Here is a 27,475-nt window from a genome sequence, read left to right as displayed (position 1 = left end):
CACACGGATACAGTCGAAACACTCCTGCGAGTCGACTGTTTCAACATGTAGTGAGTGGATGGAAAGCAACTCAAAAGAAAAAGCTTCTACCCTCCCAGGACAGATTGCAACAATGGACACCTTGACCTCGAGTTGGCAGAAATCTTCAGGTGAAACGTTTGAAAAGCCGCTCGAGAGTGTACCATAATAGTAGTGACCACAATTGTTCGGTTTTCCACAGAAGACGACTCGTTGGTGACCTGCTGATCCATTATATATACAAATTTTTCGTATTCGTTCCAGTAGCCGATCTGAAAAGACAACACAGACGGGGAGAGTCATGACAGGGGATCAGAGAGACGGGAATAACACGATGACGTGAGAAATTGTCGCTTCCACTTTTAAATAAAGGATGAGGGTTCATTCGTGTCACGAAGATCAACAAAGTACATCACTTTTCTCTTCCATTCCTGCGTCCTGTCTGTTTACAAGTACCCTCGTACGTGGTAAAGGATTTTATACGATTGACTACAAGTTACATGTATTCAGTTTAATGCAATAAAGACATTCACTGACTGTGCTTTAGTTCAATGTACAATAAAAGGTAAGGGCAGGCAGTGTGGAAGATGTTTTGTCTAGGAAATTTTTGATAACAGGATTCGTGGATTTGCTGACGCAGAATGAACCAGACATCAAGGCGCTGTGGTGTGGGATTGTTGGAATTGCTTGGCACGCCCATGGGAGGAGCCGAGACGCCATCTTGCAGGGAGAAGTTAACCAATAAGAGAAAGCTAAAGTTAGCTGCAGACACATAGCCAATTGGGGAATAGTGGGATGTCTTTGATTTGTTTGTTGAAATGTATAAATGATCCTGGGCAACTCGGATGGGAGCCGTCTCCTGTTTACTCTTAGATCTGCTGTTAGGAATAAACCTGTCAATATCAGAAGATATTAATTCATTTAAGACCTTGTTTCCGTTGTTTTATAACCCCTCCTGTCTGGCATAATATCTTCAGAATAGAGCAAAAAAAAAAAACTAGTTGAAAATTTAAATCCATATTAGGACGGATATTACAACGCAGCTTTTCCTCAAAAAGGTCATAAACCTGTCAATATCAGAAGGTATTAATTAATTTAAGACCTTGTTGCTGTTGTTTAATAACCCCTCCTGCCTGGCATAAAATCTTCAGAATAGAGAAAAAAAAAAAACGAGTTGAAAATTTAAATATTTAAATCCATATTGGGACGGATATTACAACGCAGCTTTTCCTCAAAAAGGTCATAAACCTGTCAATATCATAAGTTATTAATTAATTTAAGACCTTGTTGCTGTTGTTTTATAACCCCTCCTGCCTGGCATAATATCTTCAGAATAGAGAAAAAAAAAATCCCTATTGGGACGGATATTACAACGCAGCCTTTCCTCAAAAAGGTCATAAACCTGTCAATATCAGAAGATATTAATTCATTTAAGACCTTGTTTCTGTTGTTTTATAACCCCTCCTGCCTGGCATAATATCTTCAGAATAGAGCAAAAAAAAAAAAACTAGTTGAAAATTTAAATCCAATAAATCCATATTCGGGACGGGTATTACAATTCAGCTTTTCCTCAAAAAGGTCATAAACCTGTCAATATCATAAGTTATTAATTAATTTAAGACCTTGTTGCTGTTGTTTTATAACCCCTCCTGCCTGGCATAATATCTTCAGAATAGAGAAAAAAAAAATCCCTATTGGGACGGATATTACAACGCAGCCTTTCCTCAAAAAGGTCATAAACCTGTGAATATCAGAAGATGTTAATTCATTTCAGACTTTGTTTCCGTTGTTTTATAACCCCTCCTGCCTGGCATAATATCTTCAGAATAGAGAAAAAAAAATCCTTATTTGGACGGATATTACAACGCAGCTTTTCCTCAAAAAGGTCATAAACCTGTCAATATCAGAAGATATTAATTCATTTAAGACCTTGTTTCTGTTGTTTTATAACCCCTCCTGCCTGGCATAATATCTTCAGAATAGAGAAAAAAAAAATCCCTATTGGGACGGATATTACAACGCAGCTTTTCCTCAAAAAGGTCATAAACCTGTCAATATCAGAAGATATTAATTCATTTAAGACCTTGTTTCTGTTGTTTTATAACCCCTCCTGCCTGGCATAATATCTTCAGAATAGAGAAAAAAAAAATCCCTATTGGGACGGATATTACAACGCAGCTTTTCCTCAAAAAGGTCATAAACCTGTCAATATCAGAAGATATTAATTCATTTAAGACCTTGTTTCCGTTGTTTTATAACCCCTCCTGCCTGGCATAAAATCTTCAGAATAGAGAAAAAAAAAATCCTTATTTGGACGGATATTACAACGCAGCTTTTCCTCAAAAAGGTCATAAACCTGTCAATATCAGAAGATATTAATTCATTTAAGACCTTGTTTCCGTTGTTTTATAACCCCTCCTGCCTGGCATAATATCTTCAGAATAGAGAAAAAAAAAAAACTAGTTCAAAATTTAAATCCAAAAAATCCATATTGGGACGGATATTACGATGCAGCTTTTCCTCAAAAAGGTCATAAACTTGTGAATATCAGAAGATATGAATTAATTTAAGACCTTGTTTCAGTTGTTTTATAACCCCTCCTGCCTGGCATAAAATCTTCAGAATAGAGAAAAAAAAAATCCCTATTGGGACGGATATTACAACGCAGCTTTTCCTCAAAAAGGTCATAAACCTGTGAATATCACAAGATATTAATTCATTTAAGACCTTGTTTCTGTTGTTTTATAACCCCTCCTGCCTGGCATAAAATCTTCAGAATAGAGAGAAAAAAAAATCCATATTGGGACGGATATTACAACGCAGCTTTTCCTCAAGAAGGTCATAAACCTGTCAATACCACCTGCTTTTTATCTTAATTATTGTCTGCATTTCTACGCATTTGTGTTCTTTCCAAAGTTGCTGAAAAAAAATGGTTTAGGGGAATAAACCTGTCGAGATAAGCAAAAAAAAAAAAATTCAAAATTCATTGATGTCTTCTCTCCTTATTTTGAGTGTATGTTTAAACTTATCAGATGTGATGGAGATTTGGGGGACGCTATTGTCATGGCAGTATTTTGTGACATTTCAATATTATTTTGTTGATTTTGCGCGATTCGCTCTGGATTCATCTGAGTGGGAGGGAGCTATTCGCGGCGTGGCCGGTTTTTTGCTTATATAACAACAAAGAAGCATGGGGGGAGTAAGACTTCGCTTGTGAGAATTTATATTCTTTTTTTTTTTAAGATTATTTTTGCGCAACTTACCTCTATCGTTACTTCTAGAATTTTTTATTTCCTTGATAGTTGCTTATATTCTAAAATCGGTGTACATATATATATATATATATATATATATATATATATATATATATATAGATAGAGAGAGAGAGAGATAGATAGAGAGAGAAGACAGAGAAGAGAGAGAGAGATAGAGAGAGAGAGATAGGTCACTAAATAGAGATAGAGAGATAGAGATGGAGAGCAATAGATAGAGAGATAGAGATAGATGGATAGAGATAGAGATAGATAGCGATAGATAGATAGAGAGAGAAGACAGAGAAGAGAGAGAGAGAGAGGGATAGAGAGAGAGATGGGTCAATAAATAGAGAGATAGATAGAGATGGAGAGCAATAGATGGAGAGCAATAGATGGATAGAGATAGATGGATAGAGATAGAGAGATAGAGATAGATGGATAGAGATAGATATAGGTCAATAAATAGAGAGATAGATAGAGATGGAGAGCAATAGATGGATAGAGATAGATGGATAGAGATAGATAGATAGTGATAGAAATAGAGATAGATAGCAATAGATAGATAGAGAGAGAAGAGAGAGAAAGAGAGATAGAGAGAATAAATAGAGAGATAGATGGACAGAGATAGATGGATAGAGATAGATAGCGATAGGTAGATAGATTGATAGGGAGAGAGAGATTCATTCTCTCTCTCTCTCTCTCTCTCTCTCTCTCTCTCTCTCTCTCTCTCTCTCTCTCTCTCTCTCTCTCTCTCTCTCTCTCTCTCTCTCTCTCTCTCTCTCTCTCTCTCTCTCTCTCTCTCTCTCTCTCTCTCTCTCTCTCTATATATATATATATATATTTATATATATCAGAGAGAGAGAGGGAGAGAGAGAGAGATAGAGATGGATGGATGAATAGAGAGAAACAGAGGAGACAGAAGGAGAGAAAAGAGAGCGCGAAGTGTATGAAGAGAGAGAGAGAGAAAAGGAAAAAGGGAAGTTAGAGCAAAAGGGGTTAAAAGATGCAGAGAAAGAAAGAGACAGAGAAAGAGTGGGAGAAAAGGGGTGGAAGAGAGAGAGAGAGAGAGAGAAAGAAAGAGAGAGATGGATTAATAGAGAGGCAGAGAGAGAGAGAGAGAGAGATCAATAGATAGAGAGATAGAGATAGATAGAGATAGAGAGCAATCGATGGATAGAGATAGATGGATAGAGATAGAAGGATAGAGATAGATTGATAGTGATAGAGATAGATTCTCTGATATATATATATATATATATATATATGAATATATGAAAGGTGAAAAACTATATATATATCTATACATACACATACATATATCAGAGAGAGGGATAGAAATAGATAGATAGAGATAGAGAGCGATAGATGATAGAGATAGAGGGATAGAGATAGATAGCGATAGATTGCGATAGATAGAGATAGATTGATAGTGATAGAGATAGATTATATATATATATATATATATATATATATATATATATATATATATATATATATATATATATCAGAGAGAGAGCGAGAGAGAGAGAGCGAGAGAGAGAGAAACCGTAGCAGCAAAATGGCAGACCTGTGTATATAAAATAAGCAAATTTCTTAATCCGGGAGTTTCTTTTTAAAAAAAATGCTTGTTAATGATAGCCCACGTATTTTTTGCTAATGACTTGAATAAATACTGTTTTCCTGAAATAATGATGGCAGTTTTTTTTACACACTGTCCCTTTAAGTTTGTGCAGTTAGGCCACACACAGACAAAACAATTCTCATCACGTCTCCAAAATGTATATACAGTAAGTATAGAAAGGATAAACGGTAGACTTGCAACTTACCTCTTTGTTGATGGCAAATATTCTGAAGTTCACTTAAATGTATAAAACATGAAAGTTGCAACAGAAGAATCAATAAAAACAAAAATTCATCCATCCATCAATCCATTCATCCATTTTCCACACACAGAGACACAGAAACATTCATTCACTCACAGATATAGAAAATCAGATCCGACTGCCCATGCAGACACGGGGAGAACATGCAAACTCTGCCTGGGGAGGCCGGATTTGAACAGTGAGGCACCGCACCATGGGTGCTGACGCGTGAACCCCTTTGCCTTCGAGAATGAATCCATTAATTTTATCGACAAATCGTTATTTTATATAGATGAAAATTCAGTGAATCTGATATCACAAATTGTTTAGCTTTAATCCTAGCAAATCAGTGGTGCCACTGGAATGAATGGTGTTATTTTCTCAAGTAATGCGCCCCCTGGCAGGATGCAGCCGGTACTGCGGCTCCCATTATAACTCAATGGGAACCCCTATGCTACTTTCCCCAGATAATTTTGGTTTAATGCCTCATTTTTAAAGATAGAAACAAATATTTTTTTTCTCGTTTTTCCGACATAGTATGAGCAAAACTGGCAAATAAACTATTATTCAAGTACTTTTGTATTTATATGATGTAAATATAATTTGAACTCATATTAGATTTGATAATACAGGGATTAAAATTATATTTTCTATGAATAATTCACAGAATAATCAACTTATTAATAAAATATTTTTATCAAATATTTAAACAAAGAAAAGACATAAACTTTATGAATCAATTTTCGATATTTTTATGAATATTTAATCGTAACAAAAACGATAAAATATAAATAGATTTATATTAATCAGATTTTTTTATTTAAACGAATTAGATTTAATTTATAAAACATTTAAACAATTAAAAACAAACAAATAAAGATTTTGTATTTATATTTTCTAATATATTTTTTCATATTATAAAAAATATAGAAGATAAATAAATATATTTGACTTTAAAAAAAAGGTGATTATTTTTTTGTTCAAATTTTAATATTTTGATGTAAATCATATTTTATGTTTGCATTTTCCAAAATGTGTATCATATTTTTTTATTAAAAAAATAAATTTAATCCGAAAAAATGTATTTAAAAATATAAATTAATAACTATATGAATCAGATACATGTTTTTTTGAATATTCAATAAAAAAGAAAAAGAAAAAATGAAAAATAGAATTAAGAAGACTGTGTAATAATAGTCTGGTTTGCAATAATCTTCTCAAGGTTTTTTCATTTTCGTTATGTTGTGGTTTTTGAGTTTTTCCTTGCCCTCATGTCAGTTTTAGATCAGGGGATGGTGTCATAATAGTCTGTGGTTTGCAATAGTCTGTGGTCTGTGCAGCTCTTTGAGACTGTCCCTTCAAGGTTTCTTCATTTTCCGCAAGTTGAGGTTTTTGAGTTTTTCCTTGCCCTCATGTAGGTTGTAGATCAGGGGATGGTGTCATAATGGTCTGTTGTTTGCAATAATCTGGTCTGTGCAGCCTTTTGAGACTGTCCCTTCTCAAGGTTTATTCATTTCCTCATGCTGAGGTTCTGAGTTTTTCCTTGCCCTCATGTAGGTTTTAGATCAGGGGATGGAGTCATAATAGTCTGTGGTTTACAATCATCTGTGGTCTGTACAATTCTTTGAGACTGTCCCTTCTCAAGGTTTCTTCATTTTCCTCATGTTGAGGTTTTTGAGTTTTTCCTTGCCTTCATGTATGTTTTAGATCAGGGGATGGTGTCGTAATGGTCTGTTGTTTACAATAATCTGGTCTGTGCAGCCCTTTGAGACTGTCCCTTCTCAAGGCGTCTTCATTTTCCTCATGTTGAGGTTTTTGAGTTTTTCCTTGCCCTCATGTTGGTTTTAGATCAGGGGATGCTGTCATAATAGTCTGTATTTTGCGTTAATCTGTGGTCTGTGCAGCCCTTTGAGACTCCTTGTGATTATGGGCCAAACATAAAAACATGACTTAATCAAAGAACTTGTATTTATTGCAGCTCAAAAACACATTACCGCCGATATTTTAACGACGCACGCTCGATTTCCGAGCTTTTATCTCTTCCGAAGTAAATGTTGTGCACGATTTAGCATTCGCGTCAAGGATACAGAGGACAAAAGAGCGTCGCGTTGGTAACCAGGCTTTGGTGTTGTTGCATTTTAATGGCTTAGTTGGCGAGAACAGACGGAAACGATGGCAGGATGCAGAGTGGGTCGATAGGAGAGGTCCGCCATCTTGTCGAATTTCCATGTGACCTGCTGACTGGCCTCACCTTTTAAAGCAGGGGTGTCAAACTCATTTTAAGTCGGGGGGCCACACCATAGAACACACATTCTGTCGGGGGCCGGACGAGTAGATTCAAGAGAAAGTCAAGTCGTTTATATTTGTGACGCCCTTAATCACAAAGAGTCTCAAAGGGCTGCACAGGTTATTGCACAGACTATTATTTCAGACTATTATGACACTATCCCCTGATCTGGAACCAACATGAGGGCAAGGAAAAACTCAAAAGAAAAAGAGAGATAAAGAAATAAGAGAGAGGGAGGGAAAAGGAGAGAGGGTGGGACAAAGACAGAGAGAGGGCGAGAACGGGAGAAACAAAGAGAGATAAGAAGAGAGGTTGTGAGAGAGGGGAAAAAGAAAGGGAGCGGAAGAAAGAAATCCAAAGAGCAATAGAAAGACAGAAGGAGAGAAAAGAGAAAAGAAAGCGCAAAGGGTAGGAAGAGAGAAAGAGAAAAGGAAAAAAGGAAGTTAAAAAGACACAGAGAGAGAGAAAGAGACAAAGAGCAAGCAAGGAAGAGAAAAAGAGAGACACAGAGAGTGAAAGAGACAGAGACAGAGTGGGAGAAAAGGGGTGGAAAAGAAAGAAAAAAAGAGAGAGAGAGACAGAGAGAGAGAAAGAGAGAGAGAGAAAGAGACAGAGACAGAGAGAGATAGAGAGAAAGAGAAAGAGAGGAAGAGAAAGAGAGAGATAGAGAGAAAGAGAAACAGAGAGAGAGAAAGAAAGAGAGAAAGAGAAAGAGAGTAAGAGAAATAGAAAGAGAGAAAGAAAAAGAGAAAGAAAGAGAGAAAGAGAGAGAGAAAGAGAGAGAGAAAGAGAGAGTGAAAGATAAAAAACTATCTAGACATCTATCTATCCATCTAGACATCTATCTATTTATCTCTCTATCTCTCCATCCCTCTATCTATATAGCCATCTCTCTCTCTCTCTCTCTCTCTCTCTCTCTCTCTCTCTCTCTCTCTCTCTATCCATCTCTCTATCCCTCTTTATCTGTCCATCTATCTCTTTATCCATCTAACTATCTAGACATCTATCTAACTATCTAGACATATATCTCTCTATCTCTCCATCTATCTATCTCTCTCTCTCTATCTCTCTTTTTATCCGTCTATCTATCTCTTTATCTCTATCTCTTTATCTCTATCTCTTTATCTATCTAACTTTGAAACCCTAAGCCTAGCTCTAAACCCTAGTTTCTAAACCTTAACCTAACTCTAGCCCAGACATATTTGAGAACCCTAAACTCAGTTTAATACCCAAATAGGGACCTTAAGCCCCAATCCTAGTTTGAAAACAAAGTCAGTTTAAAACCCTTATTTGAAGCCCAAACCCTATCCCCTAAACTCAGCCCAACACCCAGCCTGAGAAAGATGGCAACAATTTCCATCATGTACAAACACTCAAATTCAAGCATTTAAGGATTTCAAGCAACCGTAAGAACACTAATCGTTGCTATCTCAGTAAGCGATTACACCATACCATCTGCACATGACCGCATCCGGTGAGGGAATGCTATATGCTAGCATGCTAACAGTAACCATGTCAAAATAGCTCAACAAAGTAGGCTTCACCATTTCTGTGTTAGCGGCTAGCAATACCCAAAATAGCAAAAGAGTATTGTGACTTGTTCTGGTGTTCTGGATGAAGAGGTGACCTACCTTCCTAGGACCTCCCAACTTCATTTCGTAAACATCGATGGTGTAGTTCGTTCTTCGGCCGAACGTGTCGAATTGGATGTTTCCCGTCATGCCTTGAACTTGAACCTGCCGGGCGGAAAAAAAAGTTGGATAACCTCACTCGTTAGCAAAATGTGATGGTTCAATACCGGGAATTTTACCCTTGGGCCTTCACTCCAGTCTTAATTAGTGATGTTCCAGAACAAAGTGGTTCATTGAGCAACAACTTCCATTGCGGAATATTTGGAAAATAACGTCAGTTTTGATTCAGTTGCCATAGTAACAACAAATTTACAGGTTTACATTATTGGTTGCAGCTCATTGCTCTCTGCAGGGTGGGCTTTTTTTCAAGTGTTCATGTAGTTTTGTGGTGTTGCCACAGTAGGAGACCACTTTACCGCACAAATGACACCCGGTATCGTTCTTTTTTTATATTTGAAAAACAGGGTTGGGTAGGGTTACTTTAACTGGATTACTTTCAATGACTTTTGGATTACTCCAATACCAAATATGCTCATAAAAGACAAAAGAAACTAAATAGGAATAAAATGACTCGACTTTGTGCTGGCTTGGGGAGTAACGGAACACATGGAACGGCAAAAAATGCTGTTTGGATTGATTTTCATTTTGTTTCTGTCGCATTTGATGTTAGTTTTGCCGGAGATCAAAGAGATCAAAGCCAGGAGGGAAAGCTTACCACGTGGTGTGAGTCATCCTTTTATTCCTATTTAGTTTCTTTTGTCTTTTATTAGCATATTTGGTATTGGAGTCATCCAAAAGTAATTGAAAGTAACCCTACCCAACCCTGGTAACGAGTTACTTTTACTATCAGGAAGCTCAGTTACTTTTTAATCATTTGTCCATGACATCAATCAAGTACTGCTAAGATTTCTACTTTTTTGACATACAACTTATTTTTAAAGTAATGGAAATAGTTACTCTCCCTGGTAACGAGCAGGGTTGGGTCCGTTACTACCAAAGCCTGCACAAAATGGAGTCATTTTATTCATATTTAGTTTATTTGGTCTTTTATTAGCATATTCGCTATTGGAGTAATCCAAAAGTCATTGAAAGTAATCCAGTTAAAGTAACCCTACCCAACCCCGCTTCATTCTCTGTTCCAGTTTTTTCACAGTACATGCTTAAGTTTGTGTTTTCCTGAATGAAATGCAACTCCCCAGTTGGATTCCTGCAGCCCCAAACCAGGATACTCCCAACACCATGCCTGACACAAACACGTATACTACGTGTACTATAAACCGCACTTACCATTTTGAGAGCTCTCTCGATGTCGATTCCCTGACTCCAAGGCACGGCAGGATTAGCCAAGCAGTCTCCCGCACTTCCCCTTCGAGAAACGTCGACGCGTTGGCGTCGGAGGTATCGGAAAGCCTCGGAAATGATCAAGATGGCGTCGTGGGTCAATGCCGACGTGTACTGGGACACAAAACCAACCCCCGGTAAATTATACGCCTGTTTTTATTAATCCAGGGTTGAACAAGAATACTCCTGAGGAGTTAAGTAAAGTCCAGTTTTCTTAGTTAGACTGAAAACTAGTGCGCAGACCAGAATATTCTGTCACGTGAACAAAAATCGCGAGACCACGCCGAGGGAAGCACAAGAGAAGAACGAGCTGCAGGTTCAAATATGTCCACTTGATTTTGCCAAAACCAGGTGCCTCGAACAAAGACGCTGTGCTTGTATTTATTTCTCTCTCTCTCTCTCGCTATCTCTCTTTCTTTTCCACCCCTTTTCTCCCACTCTTTCTCTCTCTGTGTCTTTTTAACCTCTTTTGCTCTAACTTCCTGTTTTCCTTTTCTCTCTTTTCTCTTTCTCTCATCCTACCCTTCGTGCTTTCTTTTCTCTTTTCTCTCCTTCTGTCTTTCTATTTCTCTTTGGATTTCTTTTTTCCTCTCCCTTTCTTTTCCCCCGTCTCTCACGACTTTTTATGTCTCTTGTATTTCTCTCTCTCTCTCGCTCGCTCACGCTCTCTTTCTCTTTCTCAATTTGTATCTCTCTCTCTCTCTCTCTCTTTCTTTCTCAATTTGTCTCTCTCTCTCTTTCTCCATTTGTATCTCTCGTTCTCTCTCTCTCTCCCTTTTTATTTCTTTGTTCCCCTGTCTCTTTCTCTCTTGCTTTCCCCTTCTCTCTATTTCTCCTCTTTTCTCTGTTTCTATTTCTCTTTTTTTGTTTCTCATGTTCTCTCTCTCTCACTTGCTCTCTCTCTTATTTCTTTCTCAATTTGTATCTCTCTCTCTCTCTCTCTCTCTTTCTCAATTTGTACCTCTCTCTCTCCTATTCTCAATTTTATCCCTCTCTCTCTCTCTCCCTTTTTCTTTCTTTGTTCCTCTTTGTCTCTTTCTCTCTTGCTTTCCCCTTCTCTCTTTTTCTCCTCTTTTCTCTGTTTCTATTTCTCTTTTTTTTGTTTCTCACTTTCTCTCTCTCTCACTTGCTCTCTCTCTTATTACTTTCTCAATTTGTATCTCTCTCTCTCTCTCTCTCTTTCTCTCTCTTTCTCCATTTGTATCTCTTTTTCTCCCTTTTTCTTTCTTTGTTCCTCTTTGTCTCTCTCTCCTCTTTTCTCTGTTTCTATTTCTCTTTTTTGTTTCTCACTTTCTCTCTCTCTCACTTGCTCTCTCTCCTATTTCTTTCTCAATTTGTATCTCTCTCTCTATTTCTTTCTCAATTTCTATATCTCACTCTCTCTTTCTACCATTTCTCAATTTGCATCCATCTCTCTCTCTCCCTTTTTCTCAATTTGCATCTCTCTCTCTCTCTCTCTCTCTCTCTCTCTCTCCCCCTTTTTCTTTCTTTGTTCCTCTCTCTTTGTGAACAGCATCAGGACCCAAACGCGCGACGTTCTGACACAAGCCTTTTATTTTACGGGAAATGGGGAGTCGTACACGTTAGGCAGCAGTCTGGCGTGATAGGAAGCCAGAGGCCAACGAGATCGATACCAATCGCCTGAGTTGATATCGGTCAGACGGGGTCAATACCGGACAGGACGGGACAGACAGACAGGACAGATAATGAAACAGGATTTCGAAAATAAACAGGACAAACAAGACAGGAACGAAACTGGAAACCGATATTAAACAGGACAAAAATAAATTATTTCTTTCTCAATTTGTTTCTTTCTCTCTCTCTTTTTCTCAATTTGTATCTCTCTCTCTCTTTCTTTCTCAATTTGTTTCTTTCTCTCTCTCTCTTTTCCTCAATTTGTTTCTTTCTCTCTCTTTTTCTCAATTTGCTTCTTTCTCTCTCTCTCTCTTTCTGAATTTGTATCTCTCTCTCTTTCTTTCTCAATTTGTATCTCTCTCTCTCTCTCTCTCTTTCTTTCTCAATTTGTATCTCTCTCTCTCTTTCTCAATTTGTATCTCTCTCTCTCTTTCTTTAACAATTTGTTTCTTTCTCTCTCTCTCTTTTCCTCAATTTGTTTCTTTCTCTCTCTCTCTTTTCCTCAATTTGTTTCTTTCTCTCTCTCTCTTTTCTCAATTTGTTTCTTTCTGTCTCTCTCTCTTTCTGAATTTGTATCTCTCTCTCTTTCTTTCTCAATTTGTATCTCTCTCTCTCTCTCTCTCTCTTTCTCAATTTGTATCTCTCTCTCTCTTTCTCAATTTGTATCTCTCTCTCTCTCTTTCTTTAACAATTTGTTTCTTTCTCTCTCTCTCTTTTCCTCAATTTGTTTCTTTCTCTCTCTCTCTTTTCCTCAATTTGTTTCTTTCTCTCTCTCTCTTTTCTCAATTTGTTTCTTTCTGTCTCTCTCTCTTTCTGAATTTGTATCTCTCTCTCTTTCTTTCTCAATTTGTATCTCTCTCTCTCTCTCTCTCTCTTTCTCAATTTGTATCTCTCTCTCTCTTTCTCAATTTGTATTTCTCTCTCTCTCTTTCTTTCTGATTTTCTCTCTCTCTCTCTCTCTTTCTTTCTCAATTTGTATCTCTCTCTCTCTCTTTCTCAATTTGTATCTCTCTCTCCCTCTCTCTCTCTATTATGTTATTTATTTATTCAAACGATATACTGTTTTTCTTGCGGGGTTTGGAACGGATTAGCGCATTTACATTCAAAACACGTCTCGGTTTACAACTTTTCCGGTTAGGAAGCTACTCCCAGAACGAATAAAATCTGGAAATTGAACCAGTGTTTCTTTTGAAGACTGTGATTGAAAACAAACAATTTTTAGACAATCAAACTCATCAATGAAGGACCAAAAGAGAGTAGTTTTCACAAAGACCTTTAGCGGAGTGTTTTTGGCTTCCGGGAACTCTCGTTCGTCCAGACGTTCCCAACGTTGCAGGAACTGTTGCACAACGGGGCTCTCCGGGTTGATGATCTGGAAGCCGGTGATGTTCGCTCCCCCGGAAAAGACCCGATCCAAACTCATGTTGGAAAAACCCTGCAGGTGAAAAAAAAAATCGAGCTAAACAAACAAAATTTTAAGAGAGAAAAAAACAAAAACATGCATAAAACATCAACACAAAATCAGCTTTTAGAATGAAATCATATGAAGGAATTGAATATTTCAGTATTGATTTCCCGGGACTGTAGGGCGCACCTAAAAACCCCAAAATTGGCCACAAATTGGGAAGTGCGGCTTATAATCCAGTGCGGCTTATTTACAGGAAAATATGTTTGATGGAGTTGGAAATGCATAGTCATAATTAAATGATACGGTAACTGTTCTGCCTTTGACAATCATATAGAGTAGTCTTCTCGTACCTTCATTTTGGTTAGCATATTGCTAAAATTAATTGGAATATTTTCCAATTCAAACGCATTTATTTATTATTCACGCAACCCTCGCTTTTTCTATAGCTTTCATTCCATGCGCCTTATAGTCCAGTGCGCCCTATGTATAGAAAATATATCACAGAAGACTATTTTGGGGAGATGCGCCTTATAATCCAGTGCGCCTTATTTACAGGAAAATACGACGGATGGAGTTGGAAACGCGTCGTCATAATGAAATGATACGGTAACTGTTCTGCCTTTGACAATCATATAGAGTAGTCTTCTCGTACCTTCATTTTGGTTAGCATATTGCTAAAATTAATTGAAATATTTTCCAATTCAAACGCATTTATTATTTATGCAACCCTCCTTTTACTAGTTTTCATTCCATGCGCCTTATAGTCCAGTGCGCCTTATGTATCGAAAATATATCATAAAAGACTATTTTGGGGAGATGCGCCTTATAATCCAGTGCGCCTTATTTACAGGAAAATACAGCAAATGGAGTTGGAAACGGGTAGTCATAATTAAATGATACGGTAACTGTTCTGCCTTTGACAAACATATAGAGTGGTCTTCTAGTGCCTTCCTTTGGGTTAGCATGTTGCTAAAATTAATTGAAATATCTTCTATTTCAAAGGCATTTATTTATTATTTACACAACCCTCGCTTTTTCTATAGCTTTCATTCCATGCGCCTTATAGTCCAGTGCGCCTTATATATCGAAAATATATCACAAAAGACTATTTTGGGGAGATGCGCCTTATAATCCAGTGCGCCTTATTTACAGGAAAATACAGCAAATGGAGTTGGAAACGGGTAGTCATAATTAAATGATACGGTAACTGTTCTGCCTTTGACAAACATATAGAGTGGTCTTCTAGTGCCTTCCTTTGGGTTAGCATGTTGCTAAAATTAATTGAAATATCTTCTATTTCAAAGGCATTTATTTATTATTTACACAACCCTCGCTTTTTCTATAGCTTTCATTCCATGCGCCTTATAGTCCAGTGCGCCTTATATATCGAAAATATATCACAAAAGACCATTTTGGGGAGATGCGCCTTATAATCTGGTGCACCCCTAGAGCGGAAAATACGGTACTTGTTTTCTAATTTCAAGAGGAAAAAAAAGCATAAACAAATGACAAAATAATCCTTAAAATTGGCAAAATATAACAGATAAGGGTATTTTATGATTTGATTTTTTTTTTTATTTCAATCGAAGAAAAAAAACAAAGAAAAACAAGAATTAATAGAAAATAATTCTTTAAGTGTGCAAAATACGTACATAACAGATCTAGGTATTTACGTATTTGTTTTTTCCAATATGATATTATAAAAAAAACATTTAAAAACAACACAAAATCATGTTTTAAGGCAGGGGTGTCGAAAAAGCACTCTGGTGGGGGCCGGACGAGTAAACGAAAGGCATATAATGTATTTTTTTAGCTCATTATTTGCTGCTCATTTTTCTCCTGTGCTTCTCTCAGCATCGTCTCACAGGCCTGATGAAATCGGCTGGCAAACCGGATTTTTCTATTCGTACGTCATTTCAGATAACATCGCCAGCGAGGGAACATAACTCGCGAATTAAAGGAGTATACCCTGTATTTAGTTTTTCCTTGAATCCTAATATTAAAGTGATTTCCAAATTCTAAAACAAAAAAAATGCGAGAAAAACGTTTTTGCATCATGTATATAAATAGGTCATCGGTATGTGTTGGAATTATATACATATATTTATCCTACAGTTGACATTAATATGTTATAAGTATTCTCAGCCCTTTTTGTATAGTTTTCAGCCGTAAGCTGTTCTTCAAGGCCATGAGTTGTTCTTTGTTCAGTCTGTTTCACATCCCAGTGGGTGCACCCTGACCTGTGCATGCCATAACTCAAGTTGTTTTTCACCAAGAACCTTAATATTAGAAGGGAGGGTTTGGGGACTTGTTCAGAGCGAGGAGGAGATTTGTAACAGCCTGGTCTCCGCCGCTCTCATGATAATGATTAATAAAATAACCAATTCTCTATGACCGATTCTCTATGTCTTCTTTTATTTCAGAGCGTTTTATTAAAAATGTCGGTTACTTAAACCTAACAGTATGTTCCAATTATTTTGCTCGTCTTTGACTTCCTGAGCTGTGACAGCGTGTGAAGCACACCAGCACCCAAGTTTTAGTAGTTTTTGTGGAGAATGGCTAGGTGTAGGGTCGTAGATGAGAGCAGCAAATGGCGAACAGCCAAAATGTGGCAAACTGGCAAAAACTAGCCGGGACAGGGCAGACTAGCCGGCTGCCACGGAGGACAAACCGGGACCGATCGGTGGAAAAAAACGGGAGGCTGGCTGACCGAAAACATCCAGTAAGCAGCCAGGATAATTGTGAGCCGACAACAATAACAAAAACATGACGACAACAAACACAAACCAGGCCGTAAATATACCAAGTGATCACGGAGGGTTCATACTGTAGAGCAGGGGTGGCTAAACCGGTCCCGGAGAGCCGCACGTCCTGCACGTTTTGGAGGTTTCTCTGCTCCAATCCAGGTGATTCCGATCACCTGGATCCTTATCAAGCTCTCACAAAGCCTGCTAACAAGCTGAAAATTGGCGTCACCTGTGTTGGAGTAGAGAAACCTCCAAAACATGCAGAACGTCCGGCTCTCCAGGACCGAGTTAGCCACCCCGGCTGTAGAAGATAAAACAAGATCGATCAACGGAAAACAATAAGAAGCTGGCTGGTCGAAAACATGCAGTAAGCAGCCAGGGTAAGCAACAAAAAACAAACACATTACGGCAACGAACACAAACCCAGCGGTAAATATTACCAAATAATCACGGCAGACTGGCCGGCCGCCACAGAGAACGGACTGGGATTTATCGTCGGATAACAACGAGAAGCTGGCTGACAGAAAACATGCAGTAAGCAGCCGGGATAACCGGGAGCCAACAACCATTAAACTACTGTGGCAGCAATAAACACCAACCCAGCTGGGAGAAAAAACAATGAGCACGCAGGCAGGCCAGCTAGCCGACGGTTAACGGGGCTAACCCAGACAAAACAAACTGGAAGAGTCACAATCAAATACTTAAAAGAAGGCGAAGGCTAAAAAGGAACACACGCTGTATAAGACTGTGGGTATACGTGTTTAAAGCATGCAACTTTGACAAGTGGAAATGAGCGCTATGAATTTGATGATTACTACAATCTGTGTCTATTTTTCAAAGAGACGTGTCTACACGCTCGAGGTCTTTGATAATTCCTTTAAAGCACAGCCGTCAAACAGGCGGCCCGCGGGCCAGATCGGGCCCGCTCAGGGATTGAATCCGGCCCGAGAAACAACACTCAGAGAAGCACAAGAGAAAAACAAGCTGCAGGTGGAAATATGTCCGCTTGAAAGCCAGGTGCCTCGAACAAAGACACTGTACTTGTATTTATTTCTCTCTCTCTCTTTCTATCAATCTATTGCTATCTATCGCTATCTGTCTCTATCCTTCTCCATCTATTTCTATCTCTATTGATCTCTTCTCTTCTTTCTTTATTTCTTTCTCATTTCTTTCTTTGATTCTTTCTCTTTCCCTCTCCCTTTTTCCTCCCTTTCTCTTTATTGTGCTCACTCTCTCTCTTTCTCTCTCTGTCTTTTTCTCTTAACTCTTTTGATATTATTCTATTTCCCACTTTCTTTATTTCTTTCTCATTCGCCCCCCCTCTCTCTCTTTTCCAGCCCTTTCCTCCCACCCTGTCTCTGTCACTCTCTGTGTCTCTCTTTTTCTCTTACTTTGTTGCTCTTTGTCTCTTTCTCTCTCTGTGTCTTTTAACCTCTTTTGCTCAAACTTCCTTTTTTCCTTTTCTCTCTTTTCTCTTTCTCTCTTCGTACCCTTCGCGCTTTCTTTTCTCTTTTCTCTCCTTCTGTCTTTCTATTTCTCTTTGGATTTCTTTCTCCCTCTCCCTTTCTTTTCCCCCTCTCTCACGACTTTTTATCTTTTGTTTCTCACGCTCTCTCTCTCTCTCTCTCTTTTTCTTCCTTTGTCCCACCCTCTCTCCTTTTCCCTCCCTCTTTCTTTTTTTCTTGATCTCTCTTTTTCTTTCTCTTGAATCTACTCGTCCGGCCCCCGACAGAATGTTTGTTCTATCGTGTGGCCCCCGAGTTCAAATGAGTTTGACACCCCTGCTTTAAAGCCTTTTTAAAAAAAAATCAAAGACACAATCAAACATTTCTCACCAGGTTGGCCAGGATGTAGTGATATCCTCTGGTGTTTTTTCCCGCCATCACCACCTACGAGAGAAGAAATATTGGGTGAGTTGAAGATAAGACCAATTTGTTGAATGGTCTCATACGTGTTCAAAGAATGCAGGAATCGAATGACGTCAGAGGGAGCTCTTTTTTATTGATACAACAATTTCAGCAAGTCTTTATAGTTTCAACATAGCACGTGTACCCGGTTTGGCCCCGTCCCTTTTCACGCCTGAAGGCGTACATGCCCAGGGTTCCGTCCTTATTTGGAAGTGTTTTTAAATGTATCCCAGTTTATGTCACCTTGCCCTTTGCCGTTATCTCTTGTCCTCCCTTAAGGAGGATTGTTTATACTAATTCGTCCGCCCAGACCTTCCCGAGATGTAAGCAACATTTCTCCCGACTGTACGCAAGTCTTTCTACATGTCAGCAAGTCTCCTGAACACATGTATGTGAATCTATTCTACAAACGCAAGTTTATATTCTACAACACCGACCCTCAAACAACAAAGAGGACTCAAAGGCGGAGTGAGAAGAAGGAATGACATTTACGCCAAGAAGTCCTTCGCGTTAACTTCAAGGAGGCAAATAAGGTCAAGGGTGCGGAAAATATCCGATCTTGCTCCGCACTGGGTTTCTCTGTACACCCCTCCCCCAACTGTCTTTGCGCACTCGCCTTTGATTGCTCCATTATCGTCACTGAACGGATCCCAAAAATGGCTTTCTGGAGGTGGTGACTTGGACGTAGGTGTCTTTGATAGTTTAGATTTCTGCAAAACCTCAAAAACAGCGGTCGAATTGACAGTTGGTGGGCAAAATATGGCAGGCGGGCCAAATAGGAGCCTACAGGCTTTGGATGTGGGCTGCTGATTCATAAAGCTGAAGGGAAACTGTGTAATATTTGACCACTAGATGTCACCAAATTGCTGGCGACAAAACACAAGGAAGAATATGGAAGCGTTATTGTCACGTTCCGATTGAACAACACGGAGAAGCGCAAGAGGAAAATAAGCTGTAGTTTGAAATATTTTCACTTGATGTCACCCTAGCGAGGCACCACTCGCAAAGCAACTATAGTAGTATTTCTCTTTCTCTCTCTTTTTTTTCTCTTTCCTTCTTACTTTCACTCTTTCTCTCTCTTCATTCCTTTCCCTTATTGTTTTTTTTTCTTTTTTTTCCTCTCTCCTCTTTCAACTCACTCCCAACTCTTTCTTTCTCTTTTTGTCTTTCTCTTTTTGTCTTTCTCTTTTTGTCTTTCTCTGTCTCTTTCCCTCTTTCGCTCTCTCTCTTTGCTCATTCCTTCTTTTTCTCAGTTTTCTTTCTCTTTCTCATTCACTTTCTTTTGACCTCCCTTTCTCATCCTCACTCTTTTTCTCTCTCTTTCTGTCTTTTTCTCTTCACTCTTTTGATATTATTTCCTTTCTCACGTTCTTTTTTCTTTATTTCTTTCTCATTTTTTTCTTTCTTTCTTTGACTCTCTCTCTTTCCCTCTCCTTTCCCCCCCCCCCCCCCCTTCTCTCTCTCTCTCTCTCTCTCTCTCTCTCCTCTCTCTCTCTCTCTCTCTCTCTCTCTCTCTCTCTCTCTCTCTCTCTCTCTCTCTCTCTCTCTCTCTCTCTCTCTCTCTCTCTCTCTCTCTCTCTCTCTCTCTCTCTCTCACACACTTGCTCTCTCTCTTATTTCTTTTTCTCTTTTTTTCTTTCTCTTGAATCTACTAGTCCGGCCCCCGAGAGAATGTTTGTTCTATCGTGTGGCCCCCGAGTTCAAATGAGTTTGACACCCCTGCGATAGACCAAATGGCTATTGGGGGGCTCCCGTAGCAGCAAGACGGCAGCCATCATGTCAGCTCCTTCGAGATTTTCCTCATGTTGTGTAAAATCCTTATAAATGCGTCTCGTAGAAACAGTTGTACTCTCTCGCCTTCTGTGAAGTGGATTTGTTCCAGGAGGGCATAACAAATATTTTTAGGATCCCGATGCTCCAGTTTCACAATCCCTTGGGATCCACTGATTTCCGTCAGTGCTTGAAAAAGGTAGAATGCTGCTGCGGGTCGGTAAAACTTTCAAAATAAAGGTTTCGTAAAGGACAGGAATTCGATAAGTGAAATGAATATTCGATCGCACCCCTCACCCAAAGAAAACTGGATGTAGTAGTGAGGGCAAAAAAATCATATGAAAAGGAAAAGGGAAAGAAAAATGAGATAAATTAATAAAGCATTAAAAAAAGGGAACAAAGGAAAAGGGGATGGATAAGAAGAAACAAAAAAATAAAAAAAGAAGAGAAAAAGCTAGAAAAATAAGAGACAAAAGGAGAAGAAAAACATAAAAGGGGAAAAAATAATAAAGCAAGAAAAACATGAAAAAGGGAGGAAAAAAAAACAAGCAGGAAAAATAAAAAAGAAAAGAAAATTAAAAAGCTAGGAAAAAAGAAACAAAAAAATTATAGGAAAAAGAAAAATTGAGAAAAAAGAAATAAAAAGTGGGGAAAAATTAAAGGGGGAAAAGAATCATTAGAAGAAAAAAAGGAAAAAAGAAATAAAAGAAGAGGAAACCAGAAAGGAAAATGTTACAAAAAAGCTTGGAAAAAAGAAACAAAAGAAGAAAAAAAACAGGAAAAAGGAAAAACAAAATAAATAAGAAGCTAGGAAAAAAGCAATGGGGAAATCATCAATAGAAGAAAAAGGAAAACAACAAATAAAAGAAGAAGAAATTAGCAAAAAAAAGTTACCTAAAAGCTCAAAAAAAGAAACAAAAGAAAATAGTAGGAAAATGGAGAACAAAAAAAAAAAGTTGGGGAAAAAGTAAGGGGGAAAAGAATCCATATAAGAAAAAAAAAAGATAAAAAAAATAAATAAAAAAGAAGAAACCCGCAAGAAAAAAGTGATACAAAAAAGCTAAAAAAAAAAAAGAAACAAAAGAAGAAAAAAATAGTAGGAAAATGGAGAACAAAATAAAAAAATTTGGGGAAAAAGTAAGGGGGAAAAGAATCAATCTAATCATGGGGACAAATAAAGTGTTTTGATTGGTTGATTGATTGATTGATTGATTGATAAAAAACATGGCTGACCTTTCTGTGCCCTCTCTTATCTCCGGTTATTTCTACAGCTGCAGATATGATTCATTTAGTAGTACGGCAAGGTTGAAACCGCTATTCGACATGCACATTACTCATAATTTCGTGTTGCTATCCTATGCTTTTTTTCCCCGCGTGCTTGTCAGAAGCATTTAGATATCACAAGCGCATGCTAGCGTCCGCTTTATCCGTCACTCACGCTGCAGGAAGTCTAAATATAAAATGGCGGAAAAGGAGTCAAATAATCCAGTTTTGGGGCAAAAATATCTTGTTTCACTGGCAGGTATTTTTTAAAGAGATACTGTGTCATATTAGACCACTAGATGTCGCTGTATGAAAAGAAAGCGAAAATGTAATGGAAGCAGTGTAGGTATAATATAGTGTGAAATAAAAGCACAAATTTATAGATCATTTTACTACATTTTTAAGATGATTTTATCTATTAATATATATATTTTTTTTTTTTCAAATTGTCATATTTTATTTTTATTTGTTTTTAATTATGAAGCGTTTTTGTCAGTGTTTTTTTCACCAAATTACATGTTTTGATTAGAAGAAAAAACAAAAAATGTTTAAGATTAATTTTCCATTCCTAGTTTTTTTTTAATATTATTTATTTATTTATTTGTTTTAAATTTTCATATTTTATCTTTATTTATTTTTAATTATAAAGTGTTTTTGTCAGTGTTTTTTCACCAAATTACATGTTTTAATTAGAAGAAAAAACAAAAAATGTTTATTTGCTAGTTTTGCTAGTTTTATAAAGAGTGAGTTCTCCCGAATCGACTAGCATTGTAGCGGAATTTTTTTTTTTTGTGCTAGTAATTTCCAGACTTTCAGCGCTCGAAAACTCCTCCCCTTTTTCCCCCATTATTATTTCTCTGTGTTAATAAATTGTGTGTATTTCAAACAGCCTGGTTCATTGATTCCATTAGTAATTAATATCAGAACTCAAAGAACTCAAAATAATAATGTTTTTTGTTTTTTTTCAAATCAGTGTCGAAATTCGAGCATCCTTCAGGGAAAAAAAGATTTATGGTAGAGCACAAGCAACACCTAGAAGCAAATTTGTGAACTGAATGCAGTTAAGAACGATTTTTCAAAATTAAAGCTAGAAAAATAGATGCACGGAAAGATGTGAAATGGCGGGGGGATACCGTCAAACGAATGCACGGTCGGTTATATATTCTCTCCTGTCTTGGCTGAGCATCTCAGAGCGTCAAGTTCAGACTTACGCAACATGGCAGCGCTCCCAAAACCCCTCGGCCGCTTCACTATTCCCCAAGCCCCCCCACGCTACGCTGTCTGTCCGGGGGTAATGGGCGCTGCGCCACCGTTTTCAGCTCCTCCGAGCTTCTTTTACCGACAAAAGTGTTTCTTATACGTACGTATGGAGGACCGATGCTGCTGCTAGATGTGGAAATAAAGGTACAAATACATAAATAAATACAAAAATATGTTGTATAAACATGAATCAGGTAATACATCAAAATGAACTGAAAGCAATTTGTTTATTTACGTATTTTGTCATTTCTTTTGTCATTCATTTCTTTTTTTGTGTATTTTTTCATTTATTTTGGCATCTGGATTTTGTAGTATTTTTTTGTGTATATTTGTTGTATATTTCTTCATGTATTTTGCCTTGACAGGTATTTTGAAACGTATTTCCTCATGTATTTTTTTCGTGTATTTTGGCATTCATCGTCATGAACCGGAACAGGACCCAAACGCGTGACGTTTTTAACACGAGCCTTTTATTTTATGGGAAATGGGGGAGTCATGCGTGTTAAGCAGCAGTCTGGCGTGAAATGATACAAAATCGATACCAATTGCCCGAGTTGATATCGGACCGACGGGGTCGATACCGGACAGGACGGGACGGACAGGGTTGATAATGAAACAGGATATCAAAATAAAACAGGACAAACTAGACGGGAACGAAAACTGGAGAGGATAATAAACAGGACGAAAATAGACGGGAACGAAACTAAAAGCTGCTATTAAACAGGACAAAAATAAACGGGAACAATACTGGACAGGACATGCCTACAGGCAACAGGACCGAGTCAAAACCCACGTCTTGCGGGGCAGAGATTCGCAGACGGACCGACAAAATGGGACTAACAGGACAGAGTTTGAATACTGACAGGGAGCCAATCTGTTAACAAACTGCAGCTGGCGCCACACGGGCGGAGCCAATTGGGCGCCATGGCAACCATTAATATTTTGGTGTATTTTTCGTGTATATTGTTGTTTATTTTGTGATGTGATGTATTTCTTAATGTGTTTTGTCGGGTATATTGTCATTCATTTTTTAGTGTATTTAAAAAAATAATTTTTTAAACATTTATTAGTCCGTGTGTAAACATACTATACTGTATCTCCAGCGCGCTAAGAACTTTGACATTTTTATTGTTTAATATCTCGTGCATCCATTCAATATGGTTGTTGTAATCTGTAAAGAAGAGGCGAGCTGTTTCTTTTGAAACGACAGTGGAATAAGAAAGCTTGATGCGGTTGAGAAAATGGTTGGAACGCTTTTTTTCGGCCACTTTTTACCACGGAGGAGGAAGTCGCCTAACTCTTGAAGCTCATCTTTCATACGTAAGTTAAATTAAAGTTTATTTGTCTTTATAGAGCATATTATTTTATGAAATGTTTATTTTTGAGTACAAAACCAGATAGGTGACTTATACAAGCCTTAAACATTCTTCTATAAACCTTAAACATAGAAAATAAAGGACTGAAGCAACTTAGTAACAAATTCAACTTACAACTAATCGTTCGTAAGTAGGGCATGGTCTGTACTGGTAGGTCATGCTTTTGGAGAGAACGTCGCTGGCCGTCGCCACAAAATATACGCAGAGAGAAGACATGGCAAAAAGGGAATGCACTTTATTGCTTTCGGGACACGTTCAAAGTTCCAGACGTTCAACATTGGCTTTTATAGTGTTCTCAAATAAGAGTTAAGATATCTCCTGAAGGTCGTCCCAAAACCTTCACCAGATGCCTACATACTTATCATGAATTATTATCCACATTCCACAACAATGCATCCAAGGATTAAGACATTTAAATGCCAAGTAAGGCCTTATTTTAGGACATTGAATTCAATACCTTTTAAGACTTTTCAAGGAAGAAGCCACTGGGCTCAGTGGCTCAGGAGGTAGAGCGCTCGTCTTGGGATCAAGAGATCGCAGTTCGAATCCCGGCTCTTCCGTGTTACATGTCGAAGTGTCCTTGGGTAAGACACTGAACCCCCAATACCCCCAATAAGCAGGTTAGCGCCTTACACGGCTGCAAGGCCGCTATTGGGAAATGTGGAGCACATTGTAAAGCGCTTTGGGAAGTCATTGACTTGAAAAGCGCATTTCATTTCATATATTGAGGCACGGCTCTACCTGTTTATGTGTTGGTTTATCTATACGGCATCAATTCGTAGGTATTTTTGTATCTTTCCATCTATTCCTACATCTGGCGGGATCCGTCCTCCATCCCTGCGTGCAGATGCCGGGTAACACTTTTAATGAGGCCCGGAGAGCGTTGGCGAAGGGATCACGTGCTCGCTTTTTCATTGGTGATCCGGGCTCTTTGCTCACGTCGGCCCTTGCCAGAGATCTTCCCTCCAGCTCGGAGGATCGGCTATTTATAGGCGGCTCATTGTTGTTGCCTGTTATGGGACAGTGTGGCCTACTTGCACGCCGAGCTGATATCGCCTCGGAACGAGTGTTGATGTCACGGCTCGTGTGAGGGAAATTTCCCCCTCGGAGATTTTGCACTGGAGAGGAGGCTGCCGAGGGGCAGAAATGGCCGCCGGGACCACTCGCCGCGATTACCCGATATCGTATTTACATCCTTCGAAGGTGTACGGGTAATATCTCCGTGTCTGCGAGATCATCGATGTTCTTCGGCATCGGCAGACATGATCGTGCGGCACTAAAACTGCCATTGTACTAGAAGAGCCTCATTTACATACTGATGCGTCGGCCGTTATGGAAATTATTTGCTGTCTGGCAGGGCAATCTCTCACCAGGGTTTCTATATATTTTTCATGGCCGAATTCGAGCACTTTTTGAGGATTTTCAAAGCAGATTTTCCATCCATCCATTATCTGCACCGCTTATCCACAGTAGGGTCGCGGGGGTGCTGGAGCCCATCCCAGCTATCTTCGGGCAGTGGGCAGGGGACACAGAGAGACAATTCACATGTTCACTCACACCTAGGGACAATTTGGACCGGGCAATTCACCTGACATGCATTTTTTTGGAATGTGGGAAGAAACCCACGCAAGCAGGAGGTTCGATCTCATGACCTCAGAACTGTGCCGCACACGCGCCACCGTACTGCCCTCCAATTTTTCCATCGAGAGAAAAACTCTGGTGTGAACCATGTCTTATGCATTGCCGCAAAATCTTCAATTTGCATATGCGATCTTTTTTTAAAACTTATGATTTTTTTACATCTTGAGTATATTGAGTGTAGAGAGTTCCGTTTTGCAATGTCAGAAAATGATCAAACAATGTCCCCTTTTTGTCCTCCAAAAACATGCAATTAGAACCATATCTTGATCATAATAATATTTTATTCATGCAGTCTAAATGATTAAAATTGGATGAGTTAATAACATTTTTCACTTCACAACTGTTATTTAAGGTCAACAAAAACATAGTGCCAGAAAACATCCGTCAATTATTCATTCGGAAAGAGGGAAATTATAACTTAAGGGGCTATCGTAAATTCATAATCTCAAAGGTGAGAACCACCAGGAAAAATAGGTGTGTGTCTGTGTGCGGAGTCAAATTTTGGAATAATTTACAAGACGAGATCAAACAATGTCCAACTATTCATGTGTTCAAATTGAAATACAAAAAAACAATAATGGCGAAATACAGGGATGAAGAAAATGGGATACGAGTGAGATTGGAAATACGGCGTTTAAAACTATGGTTAACTTTGTTGTTATTGTTGCTGTTATTATAACTATTATTAACTGTAATTATTAATATTATTACTATTGTTGTTATTTAGTGACAAGTAGCATTAAAACGTTAATAGATGGGTACTACGATGAATAGTGTATAAAATATGTGACTATTGTTATTATTATAATTATTGATATCTGACTTATGTAATGTGTGTATCCTTGAGATTGTGTTGTATTCAGACACAAAAAAGGAGCTACCTATAGAATTTAATTAATAGGGAAGAAGAAGGGTTAGGGAAAATAAGCTGCTTCATACTACTCCTTTTCGAACATGTTATGTAACTTTATTTTGTTATTGAGTCATTGTTTTTGTTCGAAATAAAGTTTTCATTCATTCATTCAAATATGTGACATGAATACTGTGTTTTAAGTGAATCACGTAGTGTAAATAAGTTAAATGACAGATATTGGTGGACTGTGAGGTTGGGGAAAGAGGCGTTAGCTTGCATTTGCGAATCAAAGGTTGCTGTGACAACTCCACCCATGAGTAATAGCAGTGTCTGAAATAACGTCTGCCCGGACGCCAGTTTGCTTTATTCCGATTTCAGAATCTTTGTTTGGTTTAGGAAATTTCAGTTTCGGTTCGTTTGGTAATTTGCATACTTGCCAGCCAATCAGAAGCCTGCATCGAATAACTTCCTGCTTCCGGACTTTTCCGAGTGTTATATGGTCGTGCATTTGCATATCATTTTCCAAAGTAGGTGCACAGAGTGCACAATAAATATGGAAAAGTGCTTGGGAATCAAGCCAAAACCTCAGCCCCAGAAGAAAGATTCAAAAGAAGCTAACAAAATGGATGACGCTACAAAACGTAAAGGTACATTAAAAGCCTGGTGGAAAGAAGAGTTCACGTGGCTTAAAGCAGACGACGCAACGCAGAGATTGCATGAATGAAGATAAATACAGGTACATACTGATGGCAGATGTCATATACATGCAATGAATGTTCTAAGTAGATTTATAATGAACCTAATTTTAAAGTGTTGTTCTGTTATATATTCTGATTATCAATCCTTCCAGGGCGAGCAATGGCAGTGTCGGGAGCAGAAAAATCAGGTCAGTAGCCGGGAAAGGAGAGCGAAAAACTTGGTCGGGATCAGAAACGAGTCGAAAGCCAGGAGAGGAAAGTAGATGTGGTCAGGATCAAAAAACGGGTTGAAGATGTGAGCAAAAACAGGTGTGAGTCAGGGTCGAAAAAGCTTGCCTAGTGTAAACTGAGGTTCGCAGACGGAGTTTTCAGGTATTAGTTTAATGATATAATCAGCAGCACATCCTATTTAGCCACATATTGTCATGAAGTATTTCCTTGCTGTATTCATGTCAATGTTTTCTTTTATATCAATATTGTCCCAGCACAATTTGAAGACATTCTGAGACTTTATGTGAGCCTTA

At 38.3% G+C, this 27,475-nt stretch overlaps 1 protein-coding gene across 4 annotated transcripts in view; it reads right to left on the bottom strand.

The window, feature by feature from the left end:
* The window catches only part of gria3a (glutamate receptor, ionotropic, AMPA 3a), a 118,141-nt gene that overhangs the window by 49,279 nt on the left and 41,387 nt on the right, over positions 1–27,475 (bottom strand). For all 4 annotated transcript variants that reach the window (XM_088321331.1, XM_088321332.1, XM_088321334.1 and 1 more), the window contains exons 5-9: positions 18,019–18,072; positions 13,302–13,463; positions 10,340–10,507; positions 9,053–9,157; positions 183–290 (exon numbers count right to left, since the gene is read on the bottom strand). In XM_088321331.1, coding sequence (XP_088177457.1) covers positions 183–290; positions 9,053–9,157; positions 10,340–10,507; positions 13,302–13,463; positions 18,019–18,072 — 597 coding nt within the window. The remainder of the gene's footprint in view (positions 1–182; positions 291–9,052; positions 9,158–10,339; positions 10,508–13,301; positions 13,464–18,018; positions 18,073–27,475) is intronic.

The sequence above is a fragment of the Urocampus carinirostris genome, chromosome 17 (assembly GCF_059441175.1).
Source record: "Urocampus carinirostris isolate Australia breed hairy pipefish chromosome 17, RoL_Ucar_1.0, whole genome shotgun sequence".
In the NCBI taxonomy this organism is placed as follows: domain Eukaryota; kingdom Metazoa; phylum Chordata; class Actinopteri; order Syngnathiformes; family Syngnathidae; genus Urocampus; species Urocampus carinirostris.
Note: the sequence above shows the minus strand (reverse complement) of the source record. Positions and strands in the feature narration are given on the sequence as shown.